General features: G+C 39.3%; 1 protein-coding gene across 14 annotated transcripts in view; it reads right to left on the reverse strand.

The window, feature by feature from the left end:
* Positions 1 to 3,814: 3,814 nt before the first annotated feature.
* LOC117207887 (probable serine/threonine-protein kinase yakA) overlaps positions 3,815 to 18,647 on the reverse strand; it is a 385,156-nt gene continuing 370,323 nt past the window's right edge. For 7 of the 14 annotated variants that reach the window (XM_033448573.1, XM_033448567.1, XM_033448566.1 and 4 more), the window contains 3 exons: positions 13,276 to 13,437; positions 7,043 to 7,084; positions 4,855 to 6,327 (listed from right to left, as the gene is read on the reverse strand). In XM_033448573.1, coding sequence (XP_033304464.1) covers positions 4,855 to 6,327; positions 7,043 to 7,084; positions 13,276 to 13,437 — 1,677 coding nt within the window. Of the gene's footprint in view, positions 6,328 to 7,042; positions 7,085 to 13,275; positions 13,438 to 18,647 lie in introns of all 14 variants that reach the window. The other 7 variants (XM_033448572.1, XM_033448576.1, XM_033448569.1 and 4 more) reach the window with 3 other exon arrangements.

Raw genomic sequence — 18,647 nt, forward strand, 5'->3', positions numbered from 1 at the left:
ATTTTCGAGGCCGTTCGAATTCCTTCACGAACCGTGTATATCGATACGTTATTCGCGTATCTCTGTATACAGGGTGTATCCAACGGTACTAGCACGATATTCAAGAGATATTCGGTTTAGCGTAGCTACAGCAAGATGCGATATGTTGCGCGAAAGTCTTTATATTTCGACTATCGTGTTTTAGAATCTTTTAGCAAGAAAATATTTTCTCTCGATAAGACAAACAAGTAGTCCGATGTATTTAAAAAGAACGAAGTATTACATGACAATTCTTTAGTTTCAAATTTTCCAGCGCTGTTTTTGATTTGCTCGCTGTAAAGTTTTCTACGTCTACGTACGAATTGCGATATTTACGAGATACACCCTGCATCCGTATCTGTGTGTGCGTGTGTGTATGTGTATGTGTGTGTGTAAAGATGTAAATGGCAAGGTGTATGCCAGAGTACGTGTATACATGTCGCGTGTCCTCTGCGAATACGTATTTGTCAGCGTTATATGTACATCAAAAAAGTACCATCACAACGAATTATCATTTTGCTTTCTTCCAGAATTTCTTCGCCTTTGGCCGCGAAACTAACGACAATCTCTTTCTCTATGTTTCGCCTGTCAATACAAAATAACCGCGTTTACACTCTGTCGCTATGGAAGACCGTGTTTCCTGAACAATGTTGCTCCCGTAATGGGAGGATGCCGTAAAAATCGACCACGAATCGTCTCGACGTTTTGTGCGTGTCGTATTTTGCGCGCACATTCTGTGCATATGTTCTGTGTGTACATATGTTCTGTGTCTATGTAAGTATGTATACAGTATACTCTATTTCAATCGCAGCAGAAAAATTGCCTTCGAATTTCGCGGCCAAAACGAAAGGAACCGGGAGGAAACGAGAACACGCGTTCGCGAACTTCCTCTTTCAGATACTCGACAACTTCCTACTTTCTTTTTAAACCTTTAACAAAATAAGAATAACAAAAATTTTTTTTACAATTCGCTTGACAATTATCAATGGCGTACGGATCAAAGGAAACTAATTCCTGGTTACAAAAATACTAATTCCAATTTTGTTTAAATAATCGCCATCACGTAGTACCACGTACTCCACAGCTACTCTTATCTGATTTCTTTAACCTCTTTCTCCTCTTCACTGTATATGCCAGTGAATATTTTAATATGTATGTACTTATATACAATACATATATGAATATCTATACATACAATATACTCTTGTTTATTCCTTCGTACGTAGAGAAAATTATTATTTACACACATATATAGATCTACAATATGTTTAAATATAATATACGTATATTTATATATATTTCTTTTTTCATCGTTAGTTATTATCGTATCGTCATCATCATCATCATCATCACTGTAATCAGCGTAATCGCTACTTCGACTAAACGAACTTTCAAATCACTGGTAGACACAAGTACGAATACGCAAGACAGAGAAAACCTCTGTCTCCCCTTTCTTTTACTCATCGGCGAGCGATATTTCCTTTTTTTTTCGCGTAACATAACCGTATTTTCGGTCATGTTTCTCTTTCATGTACTCGAATTAATTACTGTTCGATAAGAAGTGCGCAAATATATATCGTATATATATATATGTATGCTAATTATATTTAACGCGTATGCATGTATAGATATATAATGTATATATTTCTTTGTCCTCTTGACGATTACTCGCGCGTATTTGTTGAACGTTTTTGTGCGGTCGTGTACCATTAATGCGCATGTGAACTTGTTTCATATACGTTTCTCTTTTGCGTAAGTGTTTTCTTTTTGTTTTGTCCTTTTCTTCGTTACAACAATTATCGAGAACCTCCTCTCGTCTTCCTCCCTGTATCTTCTTTTCTCTCGAATTCAGCCTTTTCCTTAATGCGTGGTTTCGTCTCTGTTTTTTTTTTCTATTCGTATCCGCTAATCGCGTAAATGCATGTCTTTTTCTGTTATTTTTCCCCTTTTTTTTCGTATTTTAATCGATTTTCTCTTAATCGTTCGTTAATTCCATCGTATCACTCCGCGTTACGCCCTTTTTGCGTTTTCCTTACCGATCGGTTTATTTTCTTTTCCGTTTTTCGTTTTCCCTCTCGGCTAAATGCATAAGCTCGTGAGTTGCAATTGACGAGGTTCACTGTATGCAAATTATACTCCCCCGAATTGAATACGTAAAAGACAGCGCAGACTGTCTTCAGCTGTTTCACACGCTATTATATACTAATAGATAAATATATATATGTATGTATGTGTATGTATGTATGTGTGTGCGCGCGAGTGTGTGGCTGTGTGTGTACAATCATAGCGCTAGATAAAATAAGACAGGACGAAGTCTGTTTGCTAAAATCTATGCACGTACGTTAATCGTGCGAGTTTAAAAGTATCGCCCGGAACACGACGGCGTTTCTGTTTCAATCTCATCGATGTGCAAGGTGTTTCTAGGACACATACGTTAGTATAATAGTTGCAATTAATTTCTAAAACTAAGTGGAAGGGGCGGAGTTCGGATCGGTAGAAATTTCAGTGACGATTCCGATGACACCAGTCTCAAGTATCAATGATCGGCGATTTTGAAACGTCGCGACGCGCTTAATTATTTGATTTAATTATCAAGGCGAAACGATGCTGAAAAAGTACGATTATCCTTACTAAAGTAAATGTAAGATTCGTAAAGAATGAAAATTCGTTTCTCTTTGTCTCACTGTTTTCCTTCTTTTCCGCTCCGCCTCTCCGTTTCTTTAACAGTAACCTATGATAAATAATTAAAAATAATTAAAATCTGAGAAACGATAAACGAACAATATATAGCGAATAAAATTCCACAGACTTCGACTATAAAGAATTGAACGCAGACTAACGCGAAATATTCGCAGTGGCAACCACTTTTCTGACGCTAGGCTAGATTCGTGATAACGAATGTTACGACTTATGTGTGTCATTGTTCACGGCGAGTGGGAAAAGTTCCCGTTATACCTGCGAATTTCAAGCGTTTTCTTTCCTTACGTGCTTGATAGATCTACGTATTCAGGCACTTTTGCCTGAAAGGTAAAAGCGCTGTTCGTTGCCGCGACAAATATTGAAAATATACGTAGCTAAAATTATAAATTTCCTGGTAGCTGACAGATTATAAACTTATCTTACGAGACAACAATAAAATTAACAACAAGACACGTTAATACAACAACTTATACATTGTCAAATATTCTGATTTAAAAAAATTTTTCTTATCCGACTCACAGCTCAGGAATCAAACGATCTGGACATAATTTTGAATAACAGAACAATTCTTATTATTGCACGTTAGTTTTAAAAACTCGTATCATTCTTTACCGCGTACTAAGAAAGAACAAGTGTCCGAATAGTTTTGTGCTACAGCGTACGCGAATTCCGGTGCCTCTGTAAATATTTCACGTAGGACTGCAGTACTTTTAATAACACGCAAGCAATTAAGTTAACATTAATCGGTAATCGACTCAGAATGGACTTCAACAGGCCAACTGAAAAGATTACGACGGGATTAACAATATTCTATGACTTAAAAAGGCAAGTTTCGTGTACCCGCGTAACGTGGCTTAGGCCGAGCATCGCTTCCGTCCATCTTCACGTAGAAAATAAAAAATATATAGAATATATTATATACGTAATATAGAACAAACACCTATATATATATATAGAATACAATAATCGATCTGATGATCTGACGAAGGAACGATATTCTTTCTTCGATAGGTCACAACAAACGAAACAATATTCTGAACAAAAAAAAAAAAAAAACAAAGGATTACGTGGTGTCACGCGGTATAAATTTCAATAAATTTTTCGTCTCACTCCTAGTACTTATCGTACAAAATAACGTACGCTACAGCAGTAAAATCACTCGCATTTTTCTTCCTCTCGAAGCTACAAATAAAGGAAATAAAGAAACGTTATGCGTTTAATAGTGTACAGCTGGAGCGTGTTTAAAAAAAAAAAAGAAAATAAAAATGAGAAACAAGAAGCGATAGTCGCGATTAAAAACTTATTCCGATGGCTCGTGCAATTGGCAAGTCTTCGTGTCGAGTCGCTCTATTTAAAACAGAAAATAATAGAGATAAAAGAATGGGGAAAATAAAACGCGAAACGATCAAATCGAACCGCCGTGCGTGGAAGTTTCAGCATTGCTACTTTCGCCACAACGAAACGGGTTAGAAATGAAAAAAGGTTGAATCGTATTCGTCAAAAGTTCTCGCATCGTTATTTTCTATTCGTCGCGTATAAGCGTTACACATGTCTACGAAACACTCCAAGTGGAATCGAGTCGATAAGGCACTGTTCACCGACAATGTCTGACTAGAAAATGAATCTACATTTTTCGGAACTCTTGTTTGTTTGTTTATTTCTTTGTTACGAGTTTCTCATCGCTTATTTCGACGTTTCATTTCTCGTTTCGCATCCGCTCGCTGTATATTCTCTCTTTCATCAACAGGAACGGTCGCGTTCACCTTACATATTCAATTCCTTGTACGCTACAACGACACACGTTTATATCTAGCTAAACTCCGTATTTATCTTTCGCGCTAAATGAAAAAATAGGTCGGCAACGTTGATCTAATCTTCGATATCCAATTCCATATTCTACGAGTCACTCTACGTAGCTACGTCAAACGAATAAAAATTAACACACACGAAAAAACTCCTCGGCCCTGATATCTCGAAGATCGCCAGACCACGAAGAAGATCCGAAAGAGTCGGCACGCGGCGTTCCCATTCGAAAGAGAGGACGCAGAGGACCCAGAAGAAGGAACCATAACGTTCGTTAGACGTGGAAGAGGAAGAAACGCGTTGCCCCCTCTCCATACGTCCGACGAAATTCATTTACGAGGTCTTCATCTTTTTGTACGGCTGCATGATCACGCCCGAGCTGACTGGAATAGCAACCTGCGGTTGCGCCGCGATCGTCGCCGGATTTGGAATCTGCGGTATCTGTGGGACACCCGGTACACCAGCCGCCGCGACGCCAGCCGCGACTCCAGGCATGCTGGCGACACCCGGTAGAACCGTGTAGGGATTTTGGACGTAAGGATTACCTTGGACCGCGGCCGCAGCGCCAGGAACCCCAGGTATCGAGGCTTGAACGTAAGGATTTGGCAAGATCTGTTGCCTCATCAAAGAGTAAGGATTGATAGGAGCGCCGGTGGGTGGTCTCGAGTAGGCCAAGATTCCAGCGGAGAGCGGAGAGGCCAAGGCGCCGGGAATCCCCGCTAGGTTCGGAATCACCGGCCTAGGTGTCGCCGTTGTCGCCGGTAATCCGGCGACCCCTGCACTTCCAGCTGCCGCGGCTGGATTCACCAGAGCTTGTTTGTTCAAAGCTACACCGGTATAATTCAGGGCGGTAAGCTGATTAATACCGTAAGATTGCGACGCCTGAGACAGCTTAATGGCTTTCGCGTAATTCTTCTGGGCGACCTCTTTCGCGAGAGCGGCAGGATCAAGGTGCGTAGGCAATCCGGAAGCCATGCCGAGGCTGTTGAGCATGTTCAACCCAGCCACGTTCGAGGCATTGTAGTTGGGCATCGATACCATATTCGTGACCGATGGTACGTTCGTCATGGAGGCCATGGAGGCCATGTTAACCACGCCTGGCATCGAGCTCAGACCAGCGACTGAAGTCAATGGACTCATCGCGGGCTGCACGGAAGCAGCTGACAATGCCAATTGATTCTGTATCTGTTGCTGTTGCTGTTGTAATTGATGTTGCTGGTGCTGTTGATGCTGGTGTTGTTGCTGCTGCTGGTGTTGCTGCTGAGCTTGTTGCTGTTGATGCTGTGCCTGTTGGTGTTGTTGTTGTTGCTGCTGTTGCTGTTGTTGTTGTTGTTGTTGCGAAATCGTCGAGGGACTCGCGTGATTCAATTCGGGGGAGTTATGCGCGTTTTCTGACGCGTCGTGATTCTGCGTCGCATTCGGCTGCTTGTTATTGCCGCTACTATTGTTACTGTTATTGTCGGCGGTTGGAGGTGGTGGCGGTGGATTGTTGCAGGGATCCATCAGCACGCCATTGTTGGCGTCGGCGCAGTTATTCACTGTGGCGCCACTGGTTCCCTGAGAGGAGGAGGAGGACTGAACCACCACCGCGTGGTGGTTGCTTTGCACGTTCGGGGGTTGCACGACCGATTGGTTAGAGGTTTGAGTGGGTAGGGGTGGTGTTCCAGTGTACTCACATGACACAGGCACGAACGGCTGCTGCAGCTGCATTAACTGTTGATAGGTCGTCGCGCCGGTTGGCTGATAGACCGGCATGCCGGACTTGTCGCCCGCCGGTCGTTTATACGGAACCATTCCTGGGAAGGCCTGTAAAACAGAATCATGGAAAACGGTTGCGATTAGTAAGGATAACGATTCGTCGTTCGCAGGGGTGGGCCTAGCGAGCGGAGTCCTCCGGATAAACAACGCAACACGCGCCGTCTTTTTCAGGTCTTTTCGCTTCCCGTTGTTCTTTTTTTTTTGTTTTTTCGTTTTTTCTTTATCTTTTCACGTTTAGGGAACGATCATCGGTGCTGCGAGATTCGTTTTGCGTACGAAACTGCTTTTTCAAGTACAAACGTGGCTTGAGTTAAGTAAATTTGTTTATTTTTTATGTCGTCGCAGCAAGAGACACTTGGACGTTAACTCGCGTTAAAAAATAAATATACGTGTATTTTTATTACTCACGAAAAAATATTATCGAAAATCTTACAGGAGACAATGATATTTATCGTTAATACGGCTAAGAGTTTCGACAAAATTTCACGGGATGCAAGAATATACGGCACAACGCGGGAAGAGTACCATAAAATCGTTTCCTCTCGTTCTTTTTCGTTTAACTCGATTCATTAAACGCGCGGAAACAATCTATGGTGTACATGTGCATAAAAAGCACGAGATCGGAACAAAGGAAAAGGTACTACACGAATTACATATAACATATAATATATGGTTATCGTTAATTTTATATTATTATTATTATATCTTTTTCTTTTTTTTTTTTTTTTTTTTGAATGATTCAGTGGTTAGATTCTGCACTTACAAAGTTCTCGTAGTAGAACGATCCGACAGACTTCATGTCCATCTGCAACAAAGACAGGATCGGTTTCAACTAATTTCGAGGAAGAGGTTGTACGAGTTGCGTCTGTATAATTGGATTTTTGTGGGAAGATGAGACATAAAAAGAGGGGTATCGGTTCTCAGAGAAATAGAATTAGGTATGTATATTCAATCGTTGGGTAAACACATCACGACAAAAATAGGTAGTAATAGTGGTAGTAACGGTACCAATGATAATAGTTAGTTAGTAGTTAGTAGTAAATAGTAGTGATAGTAGTGTGTAAAAGTTGTGCCGATGACGCAGCTTGCGGCGACGTTCCTAAATGACGACGATCGTTGTTGTATAACTGCAAGATTCTCATTTCTGTTCTGCTCTTTTTTTCTTTCGTTTTTGCTCATTCTTTTGTTTCGGCTGTTTCGCTCTATCTTTTTGCTTATCATTTCGCAACGACATTCGTTTCTTTTCGTTTTCGACGATCCCTGCCTCTACGATATCGAAGAAACGTGTCAGAAAGACCAGCCAGTTAGTTATTATTACATGGAACACACCGTGTCACGGGGCCAATTAAAGAGAGAATCGTTGATCCTGCTTGAATTCAAGGTCAAGTTGATCCATTACAAAAACGTATAACGCCGAACGCAAACACGGACGATACTGTTCGCTTTTTTTTCCTATTTAAGGTAGCCTAGGAGCAACAGAGATAAATAGACAGACAGAGATAGAGAAACAGAGAGAAATAGAGAAAAGATAACGGAGAACAGAGAAATTTGAGTTTTCCTCGATCTCTTGATCGAAATCGAATCCTGCTTCGATCTCGTGAAGTTCCCTTGGATAATCTGCCGTGTATCTGTATATATAGTAATCGTAGACGGAAAATCTTTAAACGAAGAAGGATCGGACGAAAAATCGGGGATCGTTTGATCGAAAGCTTCCTGGCTGAAAAAAAAAAAAAAATAAGAAAGGATTGCTCAACGTTATAACGAGAAAAAGATAAACAGAAACGGACTCGCGAAGAAAAAGCTCTGAGCAGATACAAACACGATGATACGATGGATCATCGATCGAGTGGCGGACAGAAGAAGCGGAACGAAAGGAAAAAATGTGTTTTTTCTTTCATTTTTATCGTTTTCTAGAAAAAGTGTCGAAAGGTTAAGTTAGAGAAGAAGAAAGATATAGAGGAAGCTGCACAGAGTTTCAGATGCAAAAGCTGAGAAGCTGGTAAGAAGGTTCGTTGTCGAGATAGAGGCGGGAACGAGTGTGAGTAGAACTGTCACACGTGTACAAATATTGCGTGTATATATCGATGCGACAGAATTAAAAAAGAAAAAAAGGTGCTCACGAAACAGCGGATCGACCAGATACAAGTTCAAATTTTCGGTGTGTAAAATGTAAATAGTGGCGCAAAGAATTCTTTGGCTAGTTACAGAGAGGAGTTGGAAAACACGTGGCAAGCTCAGGTGCAAGATACAAGTGAAACAACATCTGTCCATCGTTTTTGGTTATTACAATTTAGTTTCTTTGCAAAGAAAAGACGGAAATATGGGAATAGAAAAATAAACGAATATCGTAAAGAGAGACGCGACAAAAATTTGATACGGTTTGAAACTAGAGATAGAGAAGCTTAAAGTTTCGATCGAATACCGATGAAAAAAATAAAAAGAAGTCGAATAACGCGACAAAACGAAGAAACGTCGAAGGAGACGGACTAAAGCGGAGAAGGAAAATTCCGAAAGAAAGATAACACACAGATAGACTAAATGAAAAAAGAAAAGAAAAAAAGAAAGTAGTAGCGTAGAAAATTAGCCTGTGTATGTCAAGCATCTACTGTGCTCTTAGCAATTTCGACGTGATCCTGAAAATGCTGGGCGACCGGTAAAGAAATCGATATATACATGGCGTCTTATAACGCGTGAGCAATGTTTCAAGATTTGATCAAAAATCTAAAAAGAACGAAAAAAAGTTCATAGAAACGGTCAAATAGGGCGTGTGATACGAGCTTCTTTCGTTAGATACTTTTAGATGTGGAGTCAATTTGTAAAATATTGTACACGTGTTACGGAACATTCTGTGTCAAATTAAGTAAAAAAGAAGAGAAGAAAATAACGAGGAAGAAAGAGGAAATGGATATTCTGACAAAAAGTGAGTGAGAAAATTGCGCGTGATCGCGCGATCGCGCGATCCTTGGTTCTCTATAGAAAAAAGATAAAAATTTCGGGTCATCGTCCAGAGCGTCGAGGGAGTGACGCTTGACACCATCACCTCGGTAGTCGCTTAAGCACAACATGCATCATCGGCGCAAGCTCAGAATTTACACAGATCTAACGCTCCGTAAACGCAGTACCAATCGTGTTTCGCCACAGTTCATCCATATTCCAAGAACCATCTCTCGTTTGTCAAAGTATCGTATAAGAAGCCCAGTGAGAACATGATACAAGTACATCTTCTTCGCAAAGGAAACGATACGTATTATTTGACACTATCGTACATACGGCGGAGAGTTTCTGATAAATCTCCGACCCTTTATAACTATATCTGAACGATACGAATTTCTCTATCGTAGTTTTCACGAATTAAAGATCTTGTCACTTGTACCACCTTTTCCCAGAAACCCTCATACACTCGTATTCCTTCTTACTAATACTATGACGATCGGCGATATACAGCAACGTTATGTGAATGTTAACTTCTAGTCCACAATATACATATGCATGTAAATTATATAGGTATACATATGTACATATTTATTTATCTAGCTAAGCTTTTCTTTACTCTATATTTAAAGAATTGTTAATAATTCTTCGTTAAATTGCAGACATTACGCTCGAAATTAGCCGGCTGTCATAGTATTGTAATAAACCGTGTATGAGTGGAGATCAATCTCGTCCGTAACGTTTCTCTATTTTACACGCTTTCGTATTTTCTATTCACAATGAAGGTGCTGACGATACGGAGATTAGAGTTTCAAGGATTTCGTCACGATGTTTCGCTGCGAAACACGCGCGCACGTTATCAATATATCCTATGAATTCTCAAAATCACTCGAATTGCCTTGGATAATGGTCGTTGACCCGTTTTTTTAACGAGGCACGATTCTATCGTCCAACGACATTGACACGAACACGAAATGGAAAATAGATCGACGGTGTTTCGTCGAAGCGAACTCGTTAAATCTGAATTTCGAATGGATGAAAGGGAAATGCGCGCGTGACTCGAGACTGTGAAGCAATAGCCATCGATCAGATCGCGATCACGGACGAACGATCGTTCGTCGATCGCGGATCCTCTCTCGTTTCGTGGAGGTTTCGCTAGAGGGAGTGAGTTTACATGAAAATCGATCGTGTACGTTATCAACAACCACGAACCTCCTCTATTTCTAAAGCTTTGAACGTTTCTTAAATTTGGCTAATGAAAAAAATTCATTGGTAAAGCGAACAGCTAACTTTTCTTGTTCTTCCTCTCTATCGTTTCGCTTACTGCTCGTATCGATTCGTGGTTGATGATCGAGAAACAAACAACCAAGCGATCTATAAATACATTACGAGGCGTAAGCTCTGATACGGACAACACTGCAACGAACGACAGAATACGAAGCGAAATTAAACGTAGAAAGTAAGTATGTAACCGGTCTGAAGAAACCAACGAGGAGAATGAAAAAGAAGAGACAGAAAGGTAGAAATGATGGGACAGAGAGAGAGAGAGAGAGAGAGAGAGAAATAGTCTGAAAATTTCAATTCGCGAGTGAGTTTTGAGAACAAAGAAAACCAATAAGTCATACGGTACCGTGTGTGATAAGCAATTAACGCGAATAATGGGTGTAAAGAAGCTCGAATGAAACGAAGGAACTGAAAGTATAAGAAAAAAAAGAAGAATATTTGATACAATTAACGAATAACGATTATAACAAAGCTGATATATTTATCCATCGATCGTGATTAACAATTAAATTTGCCTGAAACCGATATTTATTATAAATAGAGTCGAAAGTACGAGGAAATTAAAAAGTATCAACTAGAATATCGCGGATTTCAAGCCCTGCGAAGAGTACATCCGAAACACGCACAAATATTCCTCTTGTTAGAAGGTGAAAGCAAAATGTAGAGAAAGAAAGAAGAAAAAAGATATACATGATATGTATATGAGAAGAAAGGAGCTAGAGCTCTAAGCGCGCTCGGCAGTGTATTCACAATCGCAATGAATTATATGTTCGTAACTTAAACATATGACATTCTACGAGAAACTTCCGGAAAATAGCCCGAACTTCTTCATTTTATCCTCTCCGTTTCCGGAATACGCTGTGCGAGTGTTGCTCAGCGGACTGCGGATGTCTGGAAGCTTTATCGAAGCAGAAACGATAATCTACGCTACCATCTATAAATCTCTCAGACACTTACAACCAGCACGTTTACAAAAGGTAGAAATCAATTTGTATAATTAAAAAATGAAATTGTGATACCTAATAACGAATCGTATGTATCATAAGACAACCAAATTGATTTAAATTTTGAAGATCTTACTGTGACGTATTGTTGAACAGTTATCTTATGGCGTGCCATTTCTACAATTTGGAACTTTGATTTGCTATAATTTTTATAATCTTCGACATAATTGAATAAAAAATTTTGATGTCGAAACATAACATTGTTATATAGTGTCCAGCGATATATGAGTAGGATTGTGACTACATATGTTTCATGATCTACTATCGGATCACAAAAAATGATGTTCGTGATAGATTCTCTTTCTTTTTCCTTCCCTGCGTATGATCATTCTTTTTATCGATAAAAAATATTTCATTTTCCTAGTGCTATTAAGAAGATATACTACTCAAAACAATTCTTTTAACGTATGAATAAAAAATTATTTAGGTTACTTTGAAGTAAAAAATAGAAGAAAATATTAAATGCTTGTAGCAGCAAGCGGGTTAAGTATATAAACATGTGAAAATAACAAAACTTTAATCCATTTAAAATGCCATCTACCTATTTATATTTGTACCTATATATAGTGCAATAATTTGCCAGATATAATATCGGAAAATCGCTATTATTTATGCGTATCATTTGTTTAAACTTCTCCTTTTACTCAATTTTATGTTTTGAGTAGCATAAGGGTGAATTACTATAAATTAGCACCATTAGTAATTAAGGATTAATTATTTTTAACTCTATATACATATATATATGTAATTACTAATATATATGTATGTATCTAAACTACTATAGTTTATAAATATTTGATATTATCTACATTAATAATACGTTTTCCATGAAAACTGTTAATTTCATCTTTTAATTATTAATGGAATTTTTAGTTGGATTATTACCAAAAGTTCATCTATTAATTACAAAAATATTACACGATAATTTTGTTTCTAATCATTGTTCTATATTATTGTTACTATGTTTTTTATAGAATCTTTTACAAATCTCGGTTTATCTTCTGTTAAGATTACGCGAAGAAGAAACATGCCTTTTTTTTGAAGACATCGTAATAACATTGAGAATTTCAATACATGTTTCAGAAATCCAAGAAAAAAAATTTCATCCGGATTAATAAAATATTTACGTTATAAAGCCTCCGAGATATTCGTATCGAAGAAGTAACATTTAAGCATTGGTAGAGCCTCTAACGTAAAAAAAAATTTAAGAGAATCAAATACAAAAGCATAAAACGTTTTAACAACAGCTAACATTTATTATTTATTACGACGATCGCGGTCTGAAAACAAACAGTTTGTCCTAGAAAATAGCCTGCATATAAAACAACAGAAAACTTAATCTTTTGAGGGATAACGTCGATATATGTGTGTATATATATATATACGTATGTATGTGATTTTTTGTTTGAATTTATGTCGTTTGATATGCTGTGTTTGTAATCTAAAGAAATGCATCCCTAAAAAGGTTAAGGCGCTATTCTGTCAAACCAAAGGAACTATCTCCAGATCTATATATATCGATCTATATCTGTTACGAATTTCTCATAAAACCAAAAATAAAGCTACGTAAGGTGCTAATTCATAGTTACTCACCTCGCTTCAATGTCGGCAGGTAACCTAGCAAACATCCATTGAAGAACACAAAGGAACATCACGGACAAAATGATAAAGTAACGATCGAAAGTAAAGAAGAAGCAAAGTAAAAATGTTCGGGCCAATTTCGTGGAATTTAGCTACAAAAAAAAGAAGAGTGTATTCCATGCATAAGCCGTGGTACCATTAGCAGATCATCATTGGAGTCGCGCATCCGCTTCTTGCCGAGTTCGATGCTTGCTATACTGGCGCTCTGAAGTCCTCCGGGAACCGCAGTTGCCGGCACTCCTGACACTCCGCCAGCCAACGCGCCCATTCCCGCAACGTTCGTCGGCATAGTCGCCGTCTGCGTTTTCATTTTCAATTTTTTTTTTTTTTTTTTCGTGTTTCATTCAATTTTATTTCGTATCCGTGTTTTGCGTGTATTTTCGTTCGTACGTGCGTGCGATTGACCGTTCAAATTTTCCCGTCAATCCATCATTTTTTCCCATTAAATGTATACGAATACATATATTTTTTTTATTTCATTATATATACACATTTTTTTGCCCCATAGACAGGTTGCCATAGGTACGCCGAGCAGATTATTCGTCAGGGATGTTTCCACGTTCCGTATCGATCACGAACATCGTGCGGTTTCGATAATCATTCGGTATTATTTTCCGTTATTTTGGCGATAATCATCGTTATTGGTATTATCGTCGTGTTCGTTGTACACGCAGTTCGTTTTGCCATCCGTTTCATCGTTGCATTCGGCGTTATATATACGTGTGTACGTGATTTAAGATTTTTTTTTCCCCCAGTTCGATTTCCAATTTTTGTTCGTGTCCCCGTGTTCGAGATTCCGGGCGCAGAGGGTTTTTGGTCGGCATAATTTCGCAGGCGTTAATTGGCAGGTAGCGAAGCGTACGAAGGTTTTTGTCAGCAAGCATGAAGAAGCATCGTCAGGCGGAAGAGGGCAAGATAAAAATCAAAAAAAGAAAAACAGACCAGTTGAGGCTAAAGGCAAGAAACGACAGAATCGCGTATATAATATACATATATATATAAAAAATCCAAGTAGTTCAAGTTAAAACAGATCCCATATAACGTATAAATTCTCGTCGTATTATTTATGTGCATATATCTATATACAACTTACAATAAACTATATCGACCAAAAACTAAATATATATGTCACGGACAAGACGCGAAATAAGATACGTACGAGTAAAAGTCGGATTTTCATTAGACAAGATGGGAAATGTCTAACGAAGAATTCGCGTAAATGCGAACAAGTAAAATCCTTTGAATCGTAGGTATAGGGTTATCGTTATCAACAGGAACAAATTCAACGTGCATGCCAATATCTTCGACGGTTCTTCTTTTTCGTAAAAATATCTAAAACGGTCTGTTTTATTTATAATCGTTAAAGATACAGAATCTAAATAGTTTTACTAATTATTTTCAAGCTGAATATTAACTACCGTATACCTGCTGTATTTCAAGACACGTTCTTTTTTTTGTCTATTGCCACGTACTGCGATACTACGCGTCTTGTTCCGCTGTAAATCTACAACTTAGCAAGGATTAATTAGACAGCTCGAATTTCGTCTGGTTAAAACTTGATTTGTTTAAATTTCGCGTCTTGTCCCGTAACATATACGATACATGTAGACGGTAAAGGGTAACCAAAGTTTCCTTTACACGTGCGTGTACTATGTGTTGTGCACATACAGCCGCAGCCACGTGTGTTTTGTGGCGCGACACACGTAAAACGACACGTAAATTAATGTGCCACGCATGCAGACGCGACACGCTTCTCGGGTTGCTCTCGCGAGGTACGCGGTGTCGAGGCTGATGTAATTGCCTCGCATCCGTCTTTCCGCGATTCGATCGGCCATTCTTTCCCGTGATCTCGTTTTTCACCGTGGAACCACCGGCAGAGAAACCCGTGGAGAAACAGTGTCGGGTCGCGATTGTGCGCGAGCAACCACGTTTTTGATCCAATAAACGCAGTTAAAAAGAGAAACTCGTTGGAGAAAATAACCGAGATGGCGCGGTTTCCATGTGAAACTGCGTTTACACGGACCGAAAAGCGGTCGAATCCTGCTGAAACAGGTTGAAAAAAGAAAAAAACGAGAAGATCAACGAAAACATATGGCAAAAGGGCGTGATCCTAAAAGAAAGACAATCAACATTTTCAAAATGGACAATGTGCGATAATCGTATTAACAGTAACAACAAATAGTATCAGAGATTCGTCGGATCGATAATAGAACCGATAGGCGTGCGTCGGCTGCTCGTCGGCAAAGATCTGCGAAATAATGGCAATGAACGTCCGTGTGTACCCCGATCAGACGTCTAAAATGGAAGAAATTGGCGTGTTCTGGTAATTGAAAATAAAGTATCCAGAGAACAGAAGATGGACGAGGAGTCGGGGAAGGTAAAAATGAGATATATAGAGAAGCGGTGTGAAATACGGGGAGCAAAAGACGAAAGAATATAACCGGAGAATTCCATTTGATCGTCCATCGGGATATCGACTGGCGTTTCTGACTCCGGCAACACCTGCAATAATCGGCCAGCTATCTGTCGAAATTTATTAGTTTCGCCGTGATATCCTCTCGTTTCATCCTCCGTTGTGTCCAGTTCTTTTTCTTTCTTTGCCCATCGAAAGACAAAGAATTTCGATGGAAGAAATAAGAAAAATACGAATTGGATACGTGTTTCAGGCACGTGGCAAACTGATCAACTTCACGCTCGGTTATCGCTCGATTTTTCAAACATTTGCGAGATAAATTGATTCTTCTCGAGTCAATCAGTTTGCCTTTTATACGTATAATAGAATATATCGATACTTGACAGAGGATAGATAAAACAAGAGAAAGGGAACGAACTGAAAAGAAGAAGGCGTCTCCTTAGAAACGTTTTGTTAATCCCTGGAAAATTCATTAAAAGACATATAACGTTTAATTAATTATATCACGCTGCACAGGCTTCCGGTTGGCATTGTTTCGACGTCCGCTGGTTTCGTCGCTGGCATCCCTTCTTCGTAGATGGCGTCGTTTTAGCGAAATGTATCAAAATGTGTAGGCGAATGTAAGTACGTGTAGGTGCGTGTCAAATGTGCGTGCATATCGTGTGTAACATTTTGTATGTACGAATCGAAATGCTGGGTAAAAATTCTTACTATCGGCTGGACCACCGTATTCCTACGTACGTACATCGTAGCCTCGCGACCGATCCGTACTCTCTTTTCTGTAGGTGGTATCAGATATCAAGAGGACATGTTTCGTGTCGTATAATGTGACAAACATTCAGAGATCGTGGCATAGCAATTCCGAAGAGTGCATTTCGAACAGATGCATTAGATTTGATTAGACGATGTTTGGCGGTTGTCGAACGCGTGGATGATGATACGCCTGTGAGTACTCCGGATTAATCGATCTAATGGAATATCGGCATAGAGCGAGAGAATGAATACTCGAAACAAATTGACGAATCAAAGGAGCTGGCTATTAAATCGGTTTATTTGACAAATTTGCCTCGCCGACCGAACGCCATTGGCTTTTTCAGTCGTAATTCTAACTGGAACAGTCAAGCGTTTGCAATTAATTTTTACTCCGTTTCATATTTTGCTACTTCAGGGGAAATCTATGCAATATCCTACACGAGTCATAAAGGTTTCAAGCTGTTATAAAGTCGAACGATAATTCCACGTTACGTCAAATTATCAACGTCATTTTTCTTGTTAAATTGTAACTCTACAAATGTACTCTACAAATATATCGCTTTCTGGACATCGTCGAAATTATTCCGTTTTCGAACATTTTGATTTTATTTTATAAACATTCGAATCTTAACGCTTTATAAATCTGGAATCCTTAATCGTACGACGTTGCACGTGTTTCCCCAATTACGAAAAAAGAAGACCACGTTAACGGAAGAGAGATTCGGAGATGCAGAGGTATTAATACGAAATTTCGCCATTTTGGTGAAATTCCAAATTTCAAATTGCTGGTCAAAATGGCGTGCATACATCGGTATACAAGCTCGAGGCAAATTTTCGAACAAAATTTTCCTTACTCCGTAGGTACGCGGTATGCACCCTTGGGAAATTGAAAACCACTTTTAGAGAATGAGACTTCCCTGCCAACAAGCTGGTCTGCCGCAATCATCCACGTGAGACTTTTCTTCCATTGTGTTCCGGGTGTGGCTGCAGGTCTTCCGCGCGACGTTGCTGAAAATGTCTTTCTCGCATTCTCTCGTTTCTCTTTTTATCGTTCTTTTTTCTTTCATCTTTTTCCTTTTTCACGTTCTTTCTCCTCTTTTGTCTTTGCCAGTTTTTCTGACTTTTCCCTCACTACTTCTTTTTTATCTGCGTTCATTCTCTGTCTTTCGGCCCGTGGACAATTTTAGTCCCCGGAAAACAAATTCGCGAACGATCGGACAGAAAAATATCTCTTCTTCGACCGTCGTTCGAGACACGTATGCGCTTTCCCATTTTGCTATCTCCAGCTTACTTGCTTTCTCTTAAACGAACTTACTATTTATCCCTCTCCCCCTCCTCCGTCTCTCGAATCAACCGACGCACCCAGGCGAATTTTTGCGAATTCGAGATCAAAGATTTCTCTAACAGCGATCTTGGTTTCGATCGCGTTAGCACGTATCTTTCATTCTGTAAACGTGTTTTTATCGAAATTTTTATCGTACTATCGCGTTAAAAAGAAAGGCGAATTTGACCACGATTTCATGATTTTTCGCCAGTGTACGTCGTGGATATTATCTTTTCGTTGACCGTCCCTCGACTTGTACGATATTATCGATAAAACTATCGAAAATTGTTGAATTTGTCGGGAAATTCGCGCCCGTAGACCAGGACGAACGTCAGAAATATTTATTTTTAATGGTGAAATTACATCGAGGTAATCGTAGAATTTTCAATTTTCGCAAAATAGTCGAGGGAAGATGCTGAGTTTCGACGAGTCGGCCGAGCAACGTTCCACTAACGATCTAGTTTGTTTCATTTGTAATTACACGAACGCGAAGGTAATCTACGAAGTCGGTCGAGTGCAAACGTGAACGAAGACAGAAGATCCGAGAAACACACTCCCTTTCGCCTTGGCCCACACACACCTCCCAACAAACCCAGATGATCGAGTTTGAGACTTTCAGACCTATTGCAAATTCGTATGTTCTATATTTTGCTTTTACGTACGTGCCTATATCTTTATCTTTTACTTTTATACAGTTACTGTACATTTTGTAAAAAATTTCTATTTTTTTTTTTTTTTTTTTTTTTTAGGCTCGACGATTCTCAGTGTAGCGTTTTTGTGTGGGGCAGCAAAACAGCAGCGAGGGTTGATAGCCGGGGTTCGTGCAGCACAGCTTGTCAGCAGAGTGGTGTACGTGTCATTCATGAAAGACATGTCACTTTAACTACTACTTCTTATTTACAAGAATCGTGATCACGCTCCATTTCGACGTTTGCTGGTTGAAATTTTGGTCGAGCGTAATCACACGTCAGGGAGCTATCGTAATAATTATAGTGCTTATTAGTATGACATTCTGAGC

The sequence above is a fragment of the Bombus bifarius genome, unplaced genomic scaffold (assembly GCF_011952205.1).
Source record: "Bombus bifarius isolate JDL3187 unplaced genomic scaffold, Bbif_JDL3187 scf7180000008047, whole genome shotgun sequence".
Taxonomy (NCBI): domain Eukaryota; kingdom Metazoa; phylum Arthropoda; class Insecta; order Hymenoptera; family Apidae; genus Bombus; species Bombus bifarius.